The 19107-nt window shown below is 43.2% G+C and overlaps 1 protein-coding gene across 1 annotated transcript; it reads right to left on the reverse strand.

Annotated features, from left to right (window-relative positions):
* Positions 1–314: 314 nt before the first annotated feature.
* On the reverse strand, positions 315–18046 carry LOC308371324 (carbohydrate sulfotransferase 11-like; the record flags this gene model as incomplete). The annotated part of the gene is made up of 3 exons (XM_080846184.1): positions 17637–18046; positions 4606–4688; positions 315–1166 (listed from the first exon to the last, which is right to left on the reverse strand). Exons 1-3 carry the CDS (start codon positions 17803–17805, stop codon positions 315–317), a joined length of 1104 nt encoding a protein of 367 aa, XP_080702310.1. The 5' UTR covers positions 17806–18046.
* Between the last annotated feature and the right edge of the window lie 1061 nt (positions 18047–19107).

Genomic DNA, 19107 nt, shown 5'->3' on the forward strand with positions numbered 1-19107 from the left:
TCACATCTGACAGTAATTTCTCAGCAACAACAGTAATCATTTTAGTTGGCTTGCAACATTTCCTTTTATAAAATCTATAAATTACATTTATCAATAGAAATGATAAAAAAAAGAGAGTGACAAGAATGATTAGTCTCTGGAAGGGAGGCAACAGTGCTCTCGGACATTCATAGACACTCTCCAAGTCTGTTGAAAAATCCAATATATTAATGCATCTGTTAGGGATCTCTGTTCAAACAGCAGTACAGAGGAGATAGACTACAAACTAGAAAACACTGTGCCCCCACCAGCCCCGTTCCCTTGCCCTTCTGCCCTCAATGGACCCTCAGGTAATCCGGCATGGTGTAGTTGAAGAGCAGGAAGTCCATGCGGTAGAGGTTATACAGCTTGCGCTGGTAGACAGGGCTGATGTCCTTGAAGTAGCTGGCGGCCAGCTCGCCGGTGGTGCGAGTGTTCTTCCCCGAGGCCGGAAAGCGCACCTCGCCGTCTGCACCGGCCAGCTTGAGCACGTAGGTGGCGTCCTCCTCCAGCGTCTCGTACTTGCCCACCACGTCGTAGTGGATGAGGCAGGGGTGGCAGAGCGAGTGCACACGCTCCCAGTGCTCGTTGAAGGGCTCCTCGCGCTGCGTGGCCGGGTCCACCAGGTAGCGCACGAACTCGCCGAACGAGACGTCGTCGCCGCGCTCCAGCGCCTCTGGCTGCGCGTCCGGCCGCTGCCGCCGCACGATCTTGGTGCCGTAGCGCTTGTGGAAGGCCGTGTTGTAGCTGCGCGTGAACTTGTTGCGGTAGGCCGACACCAGGCGCTCAAAGGGCTCGCGCACAAACAGGAACTTCAGGTAGCTGCGCAGGCGCTGGTTGATCTCGGCCGTGGAGTACTCGGAGAGCGTGCGCAGCCGGCCCGGCACGTGGGCCTCGTGCGCGGGGATCTGGAGCGGCTCGTGTCGGTCGGGCCCGGCGCCGCCCGTCAGCACCATCAGCACACGCTTCCAGTTGGTGCACGCCACCTTGGGCACGTAGCAGTAGAGCAGGCCGTGCTGGTCGTCCACGATCACGTGCTTCAGGTCCTCCGGGATGAGCACCCGCCGCTTGCGTGTGTACGAGCGGCACGCCTCCTCCAGCAGCTCCCGCCGACCCTGGTGCATCACCTGCAAAGGTGACAGCTCCATCTGCGGCAGGGGAGGAGAGGGAACGAGAAACAGAGAGAGACAAAGAGAGAGAGAGAGAGAGACAGAGAGAGTTATAGAGGTTTAACATTACTTTATTAAACCACTATCTTACTCTTTCACATTAAAGCAGCAATACAGAGTTCTGTTCCAAAACTAGCAAGCTAACTACCTAAAAGGCACGCAACAACCTTGCAAACAACACCAACAGCCAAAACACTAACTTGTGTCTTTTGGCAGTAAAGCTGGCATTGTGATGAGGTGAAAAATGTTCTTCCATTTTTGCAGCCCGGTACACAGAACTACATAGGGCATGTCTTGGATGGCTAGTGGGAAAGACACCGACGTTTATTTGTCCTTCACATGACCATCTGCTATCAAAATGAATTTGAGGATGGTACCAAAACTAGTTGACTATAAAACCATACCTCAAAAAGGTGCAAATTGTTGCATCATTAAAAAATATTTGAATGAGCACATGACTCAAATCTTCAGATTAAAAGAAAGGGGAAAACAACAAGTGATCGAGAGAGAAAGGAGGGGAGAGTGGGATGGTGCTTATACTGAGCACACATGTTGTTAGTTATAGACCACAGTCCATAATTGTTGGCCAAAGCACAATTACTAAAGGTTTTTGCCAAAAAAGAGTAACCAGCACGCATTGCATGGACCAAAGTAAATATGGATCTGATTGTTCAGTGGGGCAGAGAGGGCACCTCGCCTTGGAGGGACATCTCTCTCAGCCATGCATTCAATCCTGAGGCTTCTGAGACGGTGCCATGGGGACTGGCATGTTGCCCATACTGAGCTGAACTGGGGCAGTAGTGTTGTGAAGCTCACACAGATCACGAGATGATCACACAGATAAGCCTGAACTTTAGGTGCCATTTGCCACAGTATAATAGTATCTTTAAGCAACTTTCTAGCTGTAGGGCAGTCAGAAATTATTTTTGCTGAGAGAAAGGAGATGCATTCATGCATAAGTCATTTTTAATAATTGCAATTATTCAGTTGCATGTATTGTGTTCAATAAAAAAAGATACAGGAAATGACTGGGTAGGAATTGGGACATGAAAATCAAGGCATAGAAAGGAGAACTATGCAAAACCAGAAACAACAAAAACAACAACAACAGCCATAGCATAACTATATGTTGATCTTGGTTTCCCTTCCTGCATAGTTTAAATGGGGAACATTTTTTAACTGAGAGTAAAAAAAAAATGTTTTACTGCTCCCACTAGACAACAGCTTGACAAAATATTCCTTGCTTTGCACATGTGTGTGTGGATCAGCGGGGATGACTTTTGCCTGCATTTCAGGTCACTGCCTGCCGATAGATGCATTTTACTTCCAGAACTATGATTGTGCGTGGCAGGAACTGTTAATGGGTTTGGTGGTTCTGCTGGCTCTTTGGCAGCCTGACCTCACGGGTGTTTATTGTGGTTTGAAAAGGGATATCGCGGTGTGCAGACTCCCTACCATTCTCTCTCTCTCTGGTCCAATAAAAGCCTGCAAATGAACCTCTCTAAGTGAAAATGAGAGGAAGTAAGAGAGACTGAAGAGACGACTGTTGCCTATTTCACAATTGGGACTAGAAGAAGGCCTGGTGACAACAACAGTCGTTACAGAGAGCAGGGTGGAAAAAAGATGATCAGAGAAAGCAAGAAGGAAAGACACAAACTGAGGAGATGTAAAGGAAGCCTTGGCATTAAAGGACAAGAGAGAGAGAAAGAAAGAAAGTGACAGACTGAACACGTGAAAATTAAGCCTTTGAATTAAAGGACGATAAGAGAGAGAGAGAGAGAAAAAGAAAGAGACCGAGGAGGTGAATATGCCTTCCCACTGGAGGATTTCTGAGTGGAGTCAGACGCACCTGTGTGCATAGCGTCATCACAGTACTAAATGGGAACCCAGCTGTACAAACAGACCCAGATCCGACTACTGTCTGACAGGGGAGAACACGTAAAGAGACGTCTCACCACGGGAATAAACGATTCTGCCATTATCCACTCAACATCATGCCAGTAGTAACGCTAAAGGTTGGCTTGTAAGAGCAGTACAAAATGAGAAATCCAGGGATGTGCCACTGAGCAGAGGGAAGTGGACTGCTTTGAAAAGGACCTGGGCTTGAGTTCAGAAGACGCTCTGCTGTCTAGCTTCATTATGTGCTCAGTGGTTCTACTAGAAGTCCAATTTAACAACATTTTCAATTGAATTGAATTGACTTTAATTGACTGGTTCAGCTAACGTGAGGATGAGTATATAAATATATATAATATATAACGAATAAAAAAATTCCTTTTAATTAATTTCTGGGTGATCTATCCCTAATCCATTGTGATGAAATACATTTGACAGAAACTGGAGGAAACACACACAGGCATGCACTTGAAAGAACGTATGCACACGAACACACACACGCACACAAAGACACACACACACACACACCACAGAGACACTATAAAAAAATCTACGAGGGACTGACTAAGGAAGGTGTCACAATGCCAACCAAGCCAGTCGACTGGTAGCAACAGGAAATGGTGTAAATGCCTTTGATTTACAGCGGGAGATTGGCTGACGACCCATCTGACCTGGAAAGAGTTTGGACAGGAGAGTGTCCATCTGTTTTCAATTACTGGCATCCTAAGCCATAGCACATGCCACATACTGACTCATCCAGAGATGTTATAAGGAAGGCCTGTGATGCCACATACTGACTCATCCAGAGATGTTATAAGGAAGGCCTGTGATGCCACATACTGACTCATCCAGAGATGTTATAAGGAAGCCCTGTAATGACTTTAATCTTCATCTCTTTAACACTGAGACTGGTGTGAAGGACTAGCTAAGGACTGGACTAGACTGGACTATGTTACGACCCAGCTTGTGTGACCGCGGTGGACAACAAATGTAGTTTAAATCCATAAATACGTTTTTTAAACTAACACCAACAAAACATTTAGAGGAAGATTAAAGGGATGTCTAGGGGATGCATGTATGTTGGCAGAGAATGTGTGGATGTTGGCATGTCATAAGTGGATGTCATATATCTGTTGGGAACAAACAGATATGTTCTATTGGGAGCCGACATGTTCTACATAGAGTTTGATTTTTGCTTATTAACATGCTTTAAGTTCTCTTAGACTTCAGACTAGACTCAGCAGACTAGACTTCCTTGGCAAATAACACTTCTCTGTGAACAAAGATGGGTTCACAAAGTAACAATCACTGCTTCACCATTTAATGATAGAGCTACTTCCTGAGGAGAACAGGAGACGTATGCAGTTATAACCAGAAACTTAAATATACAATAGTTGTATTGTTGTATCAGCGTCTAGTTTCGGCTCTGTGTTCGCACCAGCCCTGTATGTTTGTGTTTGGGAGAGAATGCAGTTACTGTAGTTGAGTAGAGTGGTTAGTAAGCTGCTGTGTGGGCACTCACCGGATCCGTGTCGTAGAGTGTCTGCAGCGGGCTCCTCCCTGACTTACCCAGACCTCTGGCCTGGACACCACCATGTGCTGCTGCTGAGGAGAGAGAGGTCAACGTTACCACAAATACACACACACACACACACACACACACACACACACACACACACACACACACACACACACACACACACACACACACACACACACACACACACACACACAACACACACACACACACACACACACACACACACACACACATGCAAGGTGAGAGTCATGTGGGAGACAAACTAGTCCTTATTTTCAGATAAAGCACTGCCATACATAAGCATGTGTGGACTCTCAGGCATGGGTCCTGGTTTTGTTTAAGGATCAGAGAGGAAGAGAGGAATTCAAATAAACAGCAGAATACTATTGGGAATTCCAAACAATTCAGACAGAGAGGACAGACCCAACAAACACACACACACACACACACAGACACTGAAAAACATATATGTTTAAAGGCAAATGGTATAAAGAAGAGAAACAATATGGGTTTCATTTTTGGACATGTACTTCATCATATCATGAACATGAGAACTGAACTCATTAACGTCATCATCACCATTGCTGCTTTGACTTTAATGCATTAATGTGTCCTTGCTGCATTTTGTATACTGTGTTGGCAGACTAGACACAAAGGTTTGGGGATGGCAAAACACAGAGCACTCCACGTGTACACACACTCAGACACAGACTCACGCACACACACACAGACATGCACCAGCACATACACAGACTCTCTCTCACACACACACACACACAGAGACACACACAGAGACACACACAGACACACACACACACACACACAGTGAACTGTCATTACAGTCCATGCCAGGAGTGGCTCAAGGTTCATGGAGGGACAGACCCTTTAGGTCCAGCTCTCTAATCCAGCCACTCAGTCACTGATTCATTCACAATTTCCTTTCTGTGAAACTAAATTCTTCAGACTGTTATACCCCAATGAACTGTTATGCAATGCAATGCAATGCAATATGAGCTTCAGGTAGAACATTTTGTATTGAAGTAGCATTTCTGACTAACTTGCGATGGATTATGGTGAGGGGAAGAGGGAACACATTTTACAGTAATACTCTTTATTCTCTAAACTCACACAGGACTGATTGCTTCTCACATCTGACTTACCGTGTTGAGGGCACAGTAAGTGAGTTCACCACACACTTTGAAAACTAAAATGACCAACTATGCAATCAAGCTCAACGGAGGTATGAAGATATGGCACCAGGTTAGGAGATACACTATCTACAAAACCTATTTGAAAGAAGTTTAAAGGGCTCTATGCTTTGGCTTTCAAACATAAAATAGACCAATAAACCCAATGGTAAAAAACAGCTTGAAAGGGCTGTTGTGTATTAACTTGGTTCATGCACTGATATACATTCTGGTCACATTTTTAATCCACCTGAAGAGAGTTATAATCAGTGTTGGGGAGGTTACTTTAGAAATGTAATTCGTTACAGTTACAGGTTACCCTGTTAAAAATGTAATAGTAGTGTAACTATTTGAATTACTTTATCTGAGTAACGTAACTAATTACTTTTTGATTACTTTTTGATTACTTTTCAATTTCTGTGAGACATTTCTGGTAGGTTGTTAGCAACTCAAATTCAGATTGCTGCATGCACAGGCATGTAGGCCTACTAGCAGACGTGATGGCGCTGTAGACGTGATAGAGACACAGAACGTTCTGGATCAAACTATTGTGGAGGGAAATGACAACGGGGATGTTTGTACAGTAGCCAGAAAAACATGCAAAACTGTTTTTTTTTTTTTTTAAATATACATTTGAGCAAGGTTTTGCTGACAGTATTAAGATGTAATTCAAATTGTAATTTTGAAAAATGTCGTAAGTAACTGTAATTGAATTACACATTTCTCTCCAGTAACTGTAATGTATTAGTGTTACATTTATTTTGTAATTAAATTACGTAACGCAATTACATGTAACTCGTTACTCCCCAACACTGGTTATAATTGAACTGCACTGAAGGGTATCTACAATGCATGCATCTGAAGTAGGCGCAGCCGAAAGAAGAACCCTGTTCTTCAAAGACCCCACCACAGTGGCTTGGAAATGACAAACAATATTCACTTATTCCATAAATCCACCCCAGAGGAAGTAAGTCTAGGAAAACAGACTTCCCTCTTCACCACCAACAGTGACTAATAAAGTCTCTGGGGCCAATTTGAGGTCTACCATCACAGGGGAAGTTCCACCATCTTGCTTTGCACTGCCCTATAAATCTGCTGTTTGTGATGGTAAACCTGGAGAGGCTGGGTCATAAAGTCACTAGAAGATACTGAAGGAGATAGCTCCCTGTGATTTGTCATGTCTTGGTGATCTTCAGTGAGGGGCCATTAATGTTAAACCCTTGCATTCCTCTGGCTTGGAGGCTAATCAATGTCACAACTGAAGAACTACGGATGGTTGGCGGTCAAATAGTTTTGCCGTTTTGAGGGGAGCCATTTAAAATTACAGGACCATGTCAAGATTTACACACAGACCTGTAATTTTAAAATGGCTCACCTCAAAACGCCTTTCAAGTCGAAACTGCCCTGGGTGAGCCAGCAATTATTTGCTCAGAAGCATGTCTCCAGCTCGTGGCAGAAAAAGATGAGTAATGACTGGAGGCATGGTAACTGAGGTAAAGCTAGGGTTACAAAAATGGGTAGCTTTTGAACATTTGCATATGAACATTGACGTGGTCGTTTCGTTTTAAACATAACGGTAAAAGTGTCTGTCTAGAGAATGCATTTTCTGCTGGATGTTGTGCCTTCTCCGAGCAACCGGGGGTCTCTGTTGGTCTGGCTGGAATGTTGCACTCATGGTTCATATGACTCGTGCGTGGCACCCCCTGACTCATTGGCTTTGCATTCCACTCGAAATTTAAGAGCGGGCCCTTTTTTGCCGGAGACCGACTTTCGCTTTCCCTCAGTAGGTTTATGGGAAACAGACGCTGAGTGTCCAAGGACTGGGGGGTGGGGTGGGGTAAGGGGTGAGCAGCTTTCACCCATCTTCCTCTTGAGATGGGGAGAGAGCGCCTCAGCAGAGGAAAAGTCATTAGCCATACAGATGATGATATGCGCTGTGTTGACACAACCCCAGAGGTCAAGGCGAAAGGCTGCAACTTTACTCTGTGTGTATACAGTAATGCTGCTTTAACTTATACTCTAACACTTCCTGATCTCCTCTGACACCACCCTGCATCTGCTTTCCATCTATTTAACCTCTCTGCCTGTGACCTCTCAACCTCCTGGCAACACTTAGAGAGAGGGAGAGAAAGAGAGATTCAAATTTTTCCTCCTCCTTTTTTTCTTCAAGTGGCGAAGGTGGACAGAAATAGAGGAGGTTAAGCTGTTTTTTTTTTTAAAGTTTGTCCTGAGAGGGAAAAGAGAAAAGGCAAAAAAAGAGAGAACATTTCGCATTAAAACAGTCTGATCCTTTGTGTCCCTCTGAAAGAGCAGCTCAAGTCCTCCTGTGCAAATCCAAACAGAGGAGGGTCTCCGAGCAGCAGCTCAGCCAGCTCACCTTACACCAAGGGGCTCAGGTCTACATCCGCCATTGCCAATTCACTGGAGACCGGGCAAACCAGTTCGGTCATTTGCCATGTTCAGGGGGAAAACACCACAGGAAAATGTTTCATTTCTGTAATTACATGTGTTTGCCAAACGCCAAAGTATACAGGTGATTCCTTGTTATATGGTAAAGGCCCACAAGTAACAGTTGTGAAACATCTCCTGGAAAATCTTTCTGCTTTCTGTTTTTCTTTACAGACACGAAGAATTACATGCTGATCTGTACTTCATCAGTGTGTTGTACAGCAGTAAAGAGGGGCTTGAGTTTGATCTGAAAAGGAAAATATTTTAATAGACTTTGGACCTGCTTTAACTATGAGCCATTTGCAAACCTAACCCTTACACAGCCCCTCCCCAAAGAAGCTCATCAAAAGACCATGATGATACCAGCTTTGATAACATCCAAATGAAGAAGCGATGACAGACTCCACAGGGTCGGGACAGAGATGTTCATTCTTTCCTCTACACACTGGGGTATCGTTCCAGCGGTGGATTAGTCTTGGGGAGAGTGTCTCGTCTTTCAGCGGCGTAATGAAGCCCCTCACATTCCTGGCATTCCACCCTCTCTTTGTTTTACATTCAGAGTCCAACTAAGGGCCATGCTGACGTGTTCACAAGCCTCTCACCTGGTCCAGGACAGGGGATTCAAAGGAAGTGTTTTTTCAATCATCTGACATTACCTGCCACAACTGTTATACTAGCCATATAATACTCCCCTGGATTCAGTTTCAAGGATGTATTGGTCATCGGAAAATAACTCAATTTTCGCTCTAACGACTACTTAGGAAACCAGGTGGGGCTTACAAAGCTCCCCAAGTCAGTCAATGTCCACTGATTGTGCTATCTGACACTTAAATTGTCACACGGCAGTAGGTAAAGCAAACAGGACAGCCTTCTACGGTCCTTGTAGCCATTTTAGTTTTTTTTGTAAGTGAGGTCTGTGCCCCCCCAAAACTCACTGGAACTCAACAGATCTGTTTCCCCAACAAATTGTGGACAAAAGCCGTTAACAGAATGCATGTGCACATATGGAACGCACTTGGGCTCTGACACACATACAATATATACATTTGTTTCCTCCCTGTGAGGACTGGAGTTTCACTTAGCAAAATGGAGCATGAGAGACTTCTCAGAATAGGGCCTTAGGCCTCTTGGTCTTGCCATCTCAACTAAAAAAAGCATACATGAGCTAAAGTACTGTCACTAGCAAAAGTATGAATGAAAGTGGAGCATCTATAAATTGACAAGGCCCATAGTTGCCAAACAAATGCACAATAATTAAAGTTATTCCTTAGCTACAGCCTTTAGGATGTCAGTAGCCATTTTAGGTGGATTTTAATACAAATTGTCCACCTTTTTCAATGAGATCTTAACATGAGTTAAGGTGTGACAGAGTTGGTTTTTGTTTATTACTCATTTTTGGAGTTCTAAGATTCATGCCAATGGCTGATTTTTGAGTTTCTTCAATGGCTGATCCCTGAGTTTCAGTTTTCAGAAGTCACGTGCCTTTGCCAGCATCTCGACCAAGGACAGAAGTATAGATACCTCCCCTCTGTGTTTCCCTCCCGCGTCTGTGAAGAGACAGACTATCTAGCTGGAATGATTGCTGACTGAGTCTCTGAGTCTCTGCGAGTCTCTTCTTTGTGGTAGTAAACATTACCATCAGGCGTAATTTCTTTTGGGTATGTCACAGCATTGTCATTTCCAAACTCATTTAAAAAAGAACCAGAAAGAGTTCTGGAGTCTGAGTTACAGTCCTGACCAATCAATCTAGGTCGACAGAACCAATCTAAGCCAACAGTAACAACCCATAGTGCAGTGTAGTGGTAGTGAAGGCCAAGCTAAATGTGGCCCCCTCCCATACCATGCCAGCACGTGCACACCTGCTATGCTGCAATGTGTTAAGGGTTCACTGTGGCACAGAGGCGTTCCACTTACAGTATGCTATAATGCCTACAGTATGTTATAATGCCTACAGTATGTTATAATGCCTTCAGTATATTATAATGCCTACAGTGTGTTATAATGCCTACAGTATGTTATAATGCCTTCAGTATGTTATAATGCCTACAGTATATTATAATGCCTACACTACAGTATGTGAAAATGCCTACATTATATTATAATGAAATTAAAGTTAGTAACCCATAACAGCATCAAAGATGTCCACCATAAGAAGAGTGTGTGCCCAGCCTATCGGTGGTTGTACCTTCTCATGCCTTAGAAATAGGGGATAATTATACCACTTAACGAACTTTGGTGGCTATTTCATCTCCCCTCTATTTTACTTCCTTATACTTTTCTTTCTAGAAACACGCAGCAACTGCAGCAACACATTGTCATGACTGGTGCTTTTGTCACATAAATATTTCATAGGGGCACTGAGGTCAGAACTACTTCCAGATTACTTTAAACACAAGAGCTGTGACAGACTTAACCTGGCCATTACCCAACACCCATGCAGATACTTAGCATCTTATACACCAAAGCATTATGAGTCACTACATTAAAGGTTTGCTGAAAGAGGTCTACAACTTGACTTGGACCAGAGCTGGTCAGTAACGTTAGCACTGCCATGTTAAAAGACTTCTTGATTTGCCGCTGTAACTGTAATTCAATCAATCGTAATTGTAAATCCTATTGTATTTATAACAACTCTTAATACCAAATGCTATATATACACTTTACTTAAGCTTAAGATCCTATTAGACTTGACTGCTGCAGTGGTTAAAGGCATGCTAGCCAGGACAGGTCTATTAGGGATCACTTTTATAGTCTGGTGAGGTAAGCTACTGGACAGGATATGCCATGCAGCTGGGACCTGTGTACCTCGTAAATGACACACCTATGCAAATGCCGCTTAGGAAACTATGACATTAAACTAACTGACATTTTCTCGAAAAAAAAAGCAGTATTTATTGTTACACCAGGTTTTGTTGCTCTTAGCTTGACTGTTCTCTCCCTTGTACGTCGCTTTGGACAAAAGCGTCTGCTAAATGACTAAATGTAAATGTAAATGACAACATGTGAGTTGACATTACTTTGTATGCCTTACTACTGCTTTTCATTTCACTGCTGCATTACTGTGGGAGGTTAATAATGGGAGAATCTGTCAGCTGACATCCTAAGATGTCCTTTTTAATGTAAATGAGCAGTCGACCAATGAAACCTCTAGGAGAACATGGAACAGCGTGTGTGTGTGTGTGTGTGTGTGTGTGTGTGCAAGAGTGTCTGTATGCTTCTCCACGTCTCAGTGAAACTTGGCAGGGCCTGGCCAGAGAGTCCTCTGTGAACACTGAACCCACTCACTCCGGCTCTGCTGGCAGTAGACTGGCAGAGAGGGAGGAAAGGTGAGAGGGGGGCACGCATAGGGCGAGGCACACAACGCAATGTATGTAGGCTACTGTATGTCCTGCCAGTGACGAAGAGGGAGGTGTGTGTGTGTGTGCGCGAGAGAGAGACAGAAGATGGAAGTTATAGTGTGCCTATACCAAAGATCAAGGGCCCAAGCTAGTATGTATAAAGCAACAGAGGACCGTACCGAGCAGGCTGTTACTGAAAGAGAGGGAGAGAGAGAGCGGGAGAGAGATGGAATGAGTCTGAGGCACCCGAATGAACAGTAGTTGAAAGAAACTGTCTCTCTGAGAAAGGAAACAAACTGCTAAAACAAATAAATAAAAACATAGGCAAATCGTTGTGCCAATCACAGAACAAGGCATATTAAAATACAGAACAGAAGGATGGCTATGATGGTAGTGCATCCAAACAGCCCTCAAGCTTTCTTAAAGTCACATTTTAAAAACAGCTGCTGAATATATGAACTGATACTTGCTAAGACGTGAAGTATCTGATGTAGTACACTGTAGCTGCAGGGTCTAACCTAAAAACAAACTCTGTTCCACTGCCCAAGGCTGCTGATCGTGTAGTCTGTCCGCTGGGTGGGTTTCTCTTTAGCAGTACAGTTCTAACACGTGCCGAGGCGTGGACGAGACGATTCTGTATGAATGTATTACAGTACTGAGCTATATTCACCTGGGTTGTTTACTCTAAAACACATTAGCCTTTCCTGAGGGAAACTGATGTGGAAAAATAAAGACTAAAACAGCCCGGCTTGTAAAACATGGTTCAGCACAGGCAGGAGTGGTGAATGAACTGTAGTCCAATCACGCATCTAAAGTCACAATCTAAAAATTATTTTTCTGAGTACAGACATACGCTTCCATGCCCCACTTCATGCTGGATGACCATGAAGAAACTATTCCAGTGACTAGCCAATGAAATGACAACGTGATAAGGGAGGTTCACACACAGGTATTTCAGGGCCAGCTGTTTCGTAGACCAAGACTCCAAAACTCCTTGGGAAAAGGCACATACCACATCATGATGACGACACAATCAAGAATATGTCACAATCAATGTCATGTCCTTGTGGAAACTACACACAAGAAAAGACATGGAAAAGACTTCAACCAAAGCATCTACTTTTTTTTAGTTGCATTCTTTCTGTTTCAGTCAAACTATTTGTACACTTCCCTGAGCTAGCAGAGTCTGATGATGAGGGGGGCAAGAGCACACACGTGAGACCACTGAGAGCTGGCTAAATGGCTGCACTGTGGGGATGGGAAACAATATCCACACCACTCACGACTACCATGGGAGACAAACTGTTACTCACACACACACACACACACACACACACACACACAACAACAACATTCATATTTTTATTTATTTCACTTGAATGTAATATAATGATATAGTTAGTAGTCCTTAAAAAGGGTTTGTGGTAGACAAATGAACTACCACTGCTAATGCTAAGTAAGTGCCAGCTCCTCACCTATTAGACTGACATTTCACCAGAACCATGCCCTTCACCTCTCTAACTCTCTCTCTGTTCACTCATCATCCTCCCGACCAGCTCCTTTTCATCTTCTCCTCTCCTTCACCCTCCCTCTCTCTTCTCCACCCTGTCTCCCTCTCTCACTCTCATACCAACTGTACCAAATGGCATGGACAGGAAACGCGAGAGCACAGTGGGGCCATGTGTGCTCCCGAAGGCTGCTATGAACAGGCCTCTGTGTGGGAGATCCTTTGGGAAGGTAGGGCCTCCCAGCCTTCACCGCTCTCCCAACCTCAGCACAGCCCGGCCCAAGAGGCACACGCTCCTCTAATCCACTCTCTGCTCCATGCTACGCTACATAAACACCTTCCATCCACAGTAAGTGTGGGAGAGGCTGAAAGGTGCTGAGCAGGACTCTCAAAGAGAGCTAAAGATAAAGGGGGGCGACAGTGGTACAGGAGGAAGATAAGTCGTTAAGTAATCACAAGGTTGCTAGTTCGATTCCCTGTCGAAGTGTCCTTGAGCAAGACACTGAACCCCAAATTGCTCCTGATGTGCAGTGTGCCATCAGTGGAAATGTAAATAAATGTGTATACATGCTTGTAAGTCGATTTGGATAAAAGCGTCCGCTAAATGACTGAATGAATGAATCAAAGCCAACTACTGTGGAAGGCAGCCTCCTCATATATCAAGCCATACTGAAGAAGAGGATGCAGCCGACCAGCTGACATTTACGTACATTAATCAAGAGATATACAACAGGTAAACAAATGCAGACTTAGCGATTTATCATGACCTTGCTCATCTGACCGGGCTTTTTAAAATAGTGTACTGTAGAAACAGTACCTCAATAACTCAATAAATATCTAGGGCTCTAAACTGGGACAGGCAGAGCAGTATACAAAATGTTCCTTTTGTTAAAGTGTGTGTTCAATTACACTAAAAACGACCGGATCTCAGCCTAAACTGCATACATGTGAGTGCAAGTATTTTTGTGTCTGTGTTCCAATAAGAGGTTGGTGGAGATTTGATTACACAATGTGCTATCTATCTTTTTTTATAAGTACTCATATGAGAACAAAAAATCCACACGTAAGAAATTATACAACAGCTGAACTTCACATCTGTAAGTCAAACACACAAAACCAACACAGTACGATGCTATAAGACCTGGTGAGAATGTTATCGGTTCCCTCTTGTTATATGATTTGAAGATTTCACTGTCCAAGAGACAGCATGAAGCCAGGAGAGTCAGTTGCTTCTACATTTGTATCTTTTATGAGTAAAGTGCATCCATAATTATCCCATAATAATCAAACACATAGATGAAATACAATATGAGGTGGACCGAGTATTTCAATGGCTCAAAAACACAACTATTTCTATTAGTAATGACTCATGCCAGGACATCCAAGATTTATGCTTATTGAAAATTCATATGACGTAAAACTTAAGCCTATATATGGCTGCAAACAATGTTGAGTAGGTTAAATGTAAATTTAAATGGCAACAAAGTGCAAACAAAAAAGTCATGACAGAGTCATAAAAAACTCAGCAGGTAATCAAATGACACCCCTTCAATGCTCCTGAACCACCATGTTGTTTGGCCGGGACTGTTTATGGCTCGGTCCGAACTACTTTGTTTCCCATTTACAGCGCCTGGGCTGTGTGCGAACATCTGAGTTTTTTTTTGTGCTGAACACTGAACAGACAGTTAGCCTGACTGTGAGGAGCAATTAGCTGAATTTGACAAAAAGTGTATGGAATTAGAATCACAGACTGTACCTTTAAGGGCATCTTTAAAACATACAAGAAAATTGCCTTTGACAACCCCATCCTTTTTTGTCTTTCACCTCATTCATTTGTTCTTTTCTCTGTTTTTGAATCCCTTCACCTTTGACCTTTCAATGCCCAGCAACCATACCGGTCTGAGCCTTGTAGATACCACAGCACGTGAGACTGGAGATTGTTTGCAAACACATGGCTCCCCCTAGAAGCAATATTAAGCTACAAGTCCTACTTGACCTTTTCCACAAGCCTGGGCAGAGCAGGTATGAGATGGCTCCTTTTGTGAAGCACCCCTCTATGCTGAGTGAACAAGCCACTGCTGATAACATCCATATCCTCCAGCACCATAAATCCTCGTGGCCTCTGAGGCAGATTGCAACTACTTGAACCCCCAGGCTTCAGCTCGGTTTATCTGTGGACAGGGGGCGTTGCTAGGCGTTGGGAACATTCGGGGGTTCGCTCAGGCCTGCAAGGGGGTCCAGGGGCATCCTAGCCCAGGAAGATGTTTTAAATTCTAGCAGCTACATGCACCATTTTAATGCAGTTTGAGGCAGAAATAGTAAGCGCAAAGACAGTCAAATAAAAATGACCCCATTGATTAAACCACATTGCTTGTCTACATGAAGACACTTTAATGCTAAGTCACCCTAACACGGGACATGTACATGGACATGGACATCGACATAGCCGTGGCTTTCCCATAAACTTGCATTGATAACGGAGAAAAAAATTGATTTTTGTAGACAGAAATTACGTAACGTACTGTTTGAATATCAGAAAATACGCAAAAGACTTTGGAGATCTATTCTAAACTGGCAGGTATTAAAGTTGATTCTTAGCGGTTCTCATTTGTGCTTTAACATTTTGCATGCTGCAAATTCTGGTTTGTTAAATTGATTACAGTTGTGATAACAGTTGTAAGTTAATAACACCCCTGCAGGTTAAATCATGCCTGAGACTTCACGTTAAATTGTGTTCAATAATTGTGTATGTCAACTTCGAACAGACTTTAGATCAATTATACCTTTAAAATATGTCTACTGCTATCCCTTTGGAGTGAGTCACTTTACTAATGCGTCACCAATACCAAAAGGTGTGCAGAGGCTATCCTCAAAGAAACCATAATGTATTGGTCTACACAAGATGGAGACGTCTGGGTTTTGAATAAAAGAAGTTGATAATCATTATCCAAAGTGTCAGTTCTCTTTCTGTTCAGTCCTTTTTTTCTTTTTAAGAAAACGGGTCAGTGATCTGTTAAGCCCTAGTTGCACACCAAGCAGCCGAAATAGACATAATGGTGTAAGGTTGGAAAACGTCCGGTGTTCACACTAGCTACTAGTACGCTTTTTAACCGAGGTGGCAGATTTATGTGGCGTCCACACAAATACAAAAGCAAAGTTATGTTGCATTTTGGCATTTTATCCACATGACAATGGTGTTTTTTAGGGCCTGAAAACACTTATTTTTGAAAATGGGTTTATATGAGGCTACATCCACACTAATACATTTTAGTATACATCTAGCCCATAAAACTAAGACTGAAGAATTAAGAAGAAAGGTAGTAGACAGAAATGCAAGAGTATAGATTAAAGAATTCAGAGACATGAGTCTCCAGGGATGCCTTGGTGAAACACATAGTGTAGTTCTCTCTCACTGTTATTGGCATTGCTCAATGCTTTTATTTCCCTCCTACACTTGTTGTTGAGGAGGCATCTGCTTTGTTTTTAGGCCACAAAACCCCCCCCCAATAATAAATAAATAAAGCGAAGTAAAAATAAAACACAATAACCTGCATGCCCCCAAACCACACACTGCATCTGGAGACTACCACAGGATTCACTTGGCATCCCTGCCACAAATATGTCTTTCTTTGTGTGCTTTGGAACGGGACAACAGTAGCTACAAAACACCCGTCGGTGTCCCAGCGTCTGGTGTCCACTCCACGCAACCATGCTGTGTAATTATGTGGAGGACTTTTGGCAGGATAAGAACCATAACAGGCGCAGACTGCCATGCACAATAGGGCAACCTGTGCACAGAAAATGACTTTAGGAAAGCTTGAAACTTGAGCTTGTTCTGTATATATGTACTGAGTTAAACAGAAGCCTACATAAGGGCCTCAGTTGAGGTGACCAAAATCTGAAACTTTCAACTTATTGATTTATTAGGCAGATAGGCCAAAGTTAATTTAATTCCATTGTAATTAAGTCGTTTTATCATTAATGTATGCTTTGTTATACAAACATCTCTTACATTTGAGGAAATGATGGAAACTCCAACAGCCTCATAGAGCCTACATACTGACATGCATTTGCACGACAGAAATCTTCCAAAACCTCCTAGGGCTGCGCTCGCAGGAAGAGATTTTTGGGGGAGGGGGTCAGCTGCCCACCTGAATGCCCTCATTGTAGACTACGCACAGTGGCGAAAATACGAGTTTTCTAGCACAACACACAATAACAAGATTTAATTGAAGCTTTCCTACATGCAAAATAGACAGGACATTAGAGTGGGGTGAAAGAACATTGTGTTAAAGCAGGGTGTGGGACTTACCTATAAATATCTATGACCGAGTAGTGGTAACAGTGAGTGTACTCGACATGCTTTGTTCGTGAAATATTACTCTGGTTAATTTCTTACAATATAAAAGCGTAAAATCCATGCAAAAGCCACTGTGCGTTTATGCTGTTACCCAAACCTTCCCCCAGAGACAAGAGAAGCCTATGCGTAACAGTGTGCGCGATGAAAAAAACGAATGATCATTTAGAACTCACCTGGCTTCAGATTACTTTGGAAATAAAATATGACCATGACGAAGGATCCTAAACACATAGCCAGGACCATCCGATTGACCCTGGGTTTCCTCATTTTGAAGCTTCGACTTGAAAGAGCCGACCAAAACCTCTTTGGCTCATGCGAAATGGGTACGTAAGTTGTCTTCATTACACAGCGGAACTTAGATAAACCAAGGGTACAATATCTGGAAACAAAATAAGACGCCTCTTCTTGAAGTCGAATTGTTGTCTGTTAGTTGAGTAATTCATCATGGTATCCATTCATACCCTGTGTTGGTTAAAAGTTACGACATCGCAACCGCAGAAAAAAAACCGTTCGAAGATAACATGAAGTTACGCTACATGCTGAGCGGTGAATTTCAACCGGATGGTGAAGTTTGATCCAGCTGGTCATATTACAACACTGTCTTGCTTGGTATTAAAGGTGAGCATCGTTTTCCCGAGGTCCAATGCATGAGCACCCACTGAAGCGAAAAGTACCTACTCTAAACAATGACGTTTATATGCACTTCGGGGAGCTCTCACCAAGTGTTTGTTTTTCTATTAACCCTTGCATATCCGAAAAGCTGGACAGCGACGCTGGCAGTCAAGTACGTGTACATCGCCGGATGAATGGTCAGCGAGAGAAGCCTATGTTCCAGGCCATGACTAATAAATGGATCTTTGTTCTTTGGCAAATGCACTTTTATTGCATTTGATTGAGCCGCTCATGGAGTAGATAAAGGACACTGAAATATAAAGTTGATGCGGTGACAATTTTGACTGTGAGGTGTTAGTTGGTGATTACAATATAAACTAGCAGCCTCTAGTGGAGTCCAACGCCCACTTCAGTGTTAGCAATCAAGAGGTTAAAGCGAATTTTCATACATTCGACGTGTTCATCCACTGGACGAATAATGTATTCGCCTCGTAGTCTCTCAGAGATATTTCCAGCAAGCACGCAATGGTATAGATATTCAAGTCACGCACATTTACATAGTGGTAAAGGTCGACAAGGAGGGATTACTCTGCTTTGATTGGTAGATGAGCTTTGCTACTTAATATTGGAAAATAAAGAAGAAATTACAATTTTGAAGTCATCTTGTGGTGCATGGTCTCGCAGTGTACTTTAGGAGAGAGAAGAATTTTGCTCACTGGTTAATTTAATTCCATTATTGAGGTTTAGCTAGCACCTAGTTTCTTTGTTTTGCCACAGCATGTTGGCTACTGTATGTCTTCATCATTCACTTTGGCAGTTAAAATCCCCATTTCATGTTATACACCCATCATAAGGATATTTGCTTCCTCAGAGAAATACTCTGCGGCTGTAACAGGGTCTGGTAGTCATACATGAAGCATACACTGATAACACGGTCTGGCTAGAGAAGCCGGCCCATTACAGTCCATCTTGAGTGAGACTGCTGGAGACACATGACCCATGGAGGAGTGGGAGGTCTGACACTAAGCCTTC

This window comes from Sprattus sprattus, assembly GCF_963457725.1.
Source record: "Sprattus sprattus genome assembly, chromosome: 10".
In the NCBI taxonomy this organism is placed as follows: Eukaryota; Metazoa; Chordata; class Actinopteri; order Clupeiformes; family Clupeidae; genus Sprattus; species Sprattus sprattus.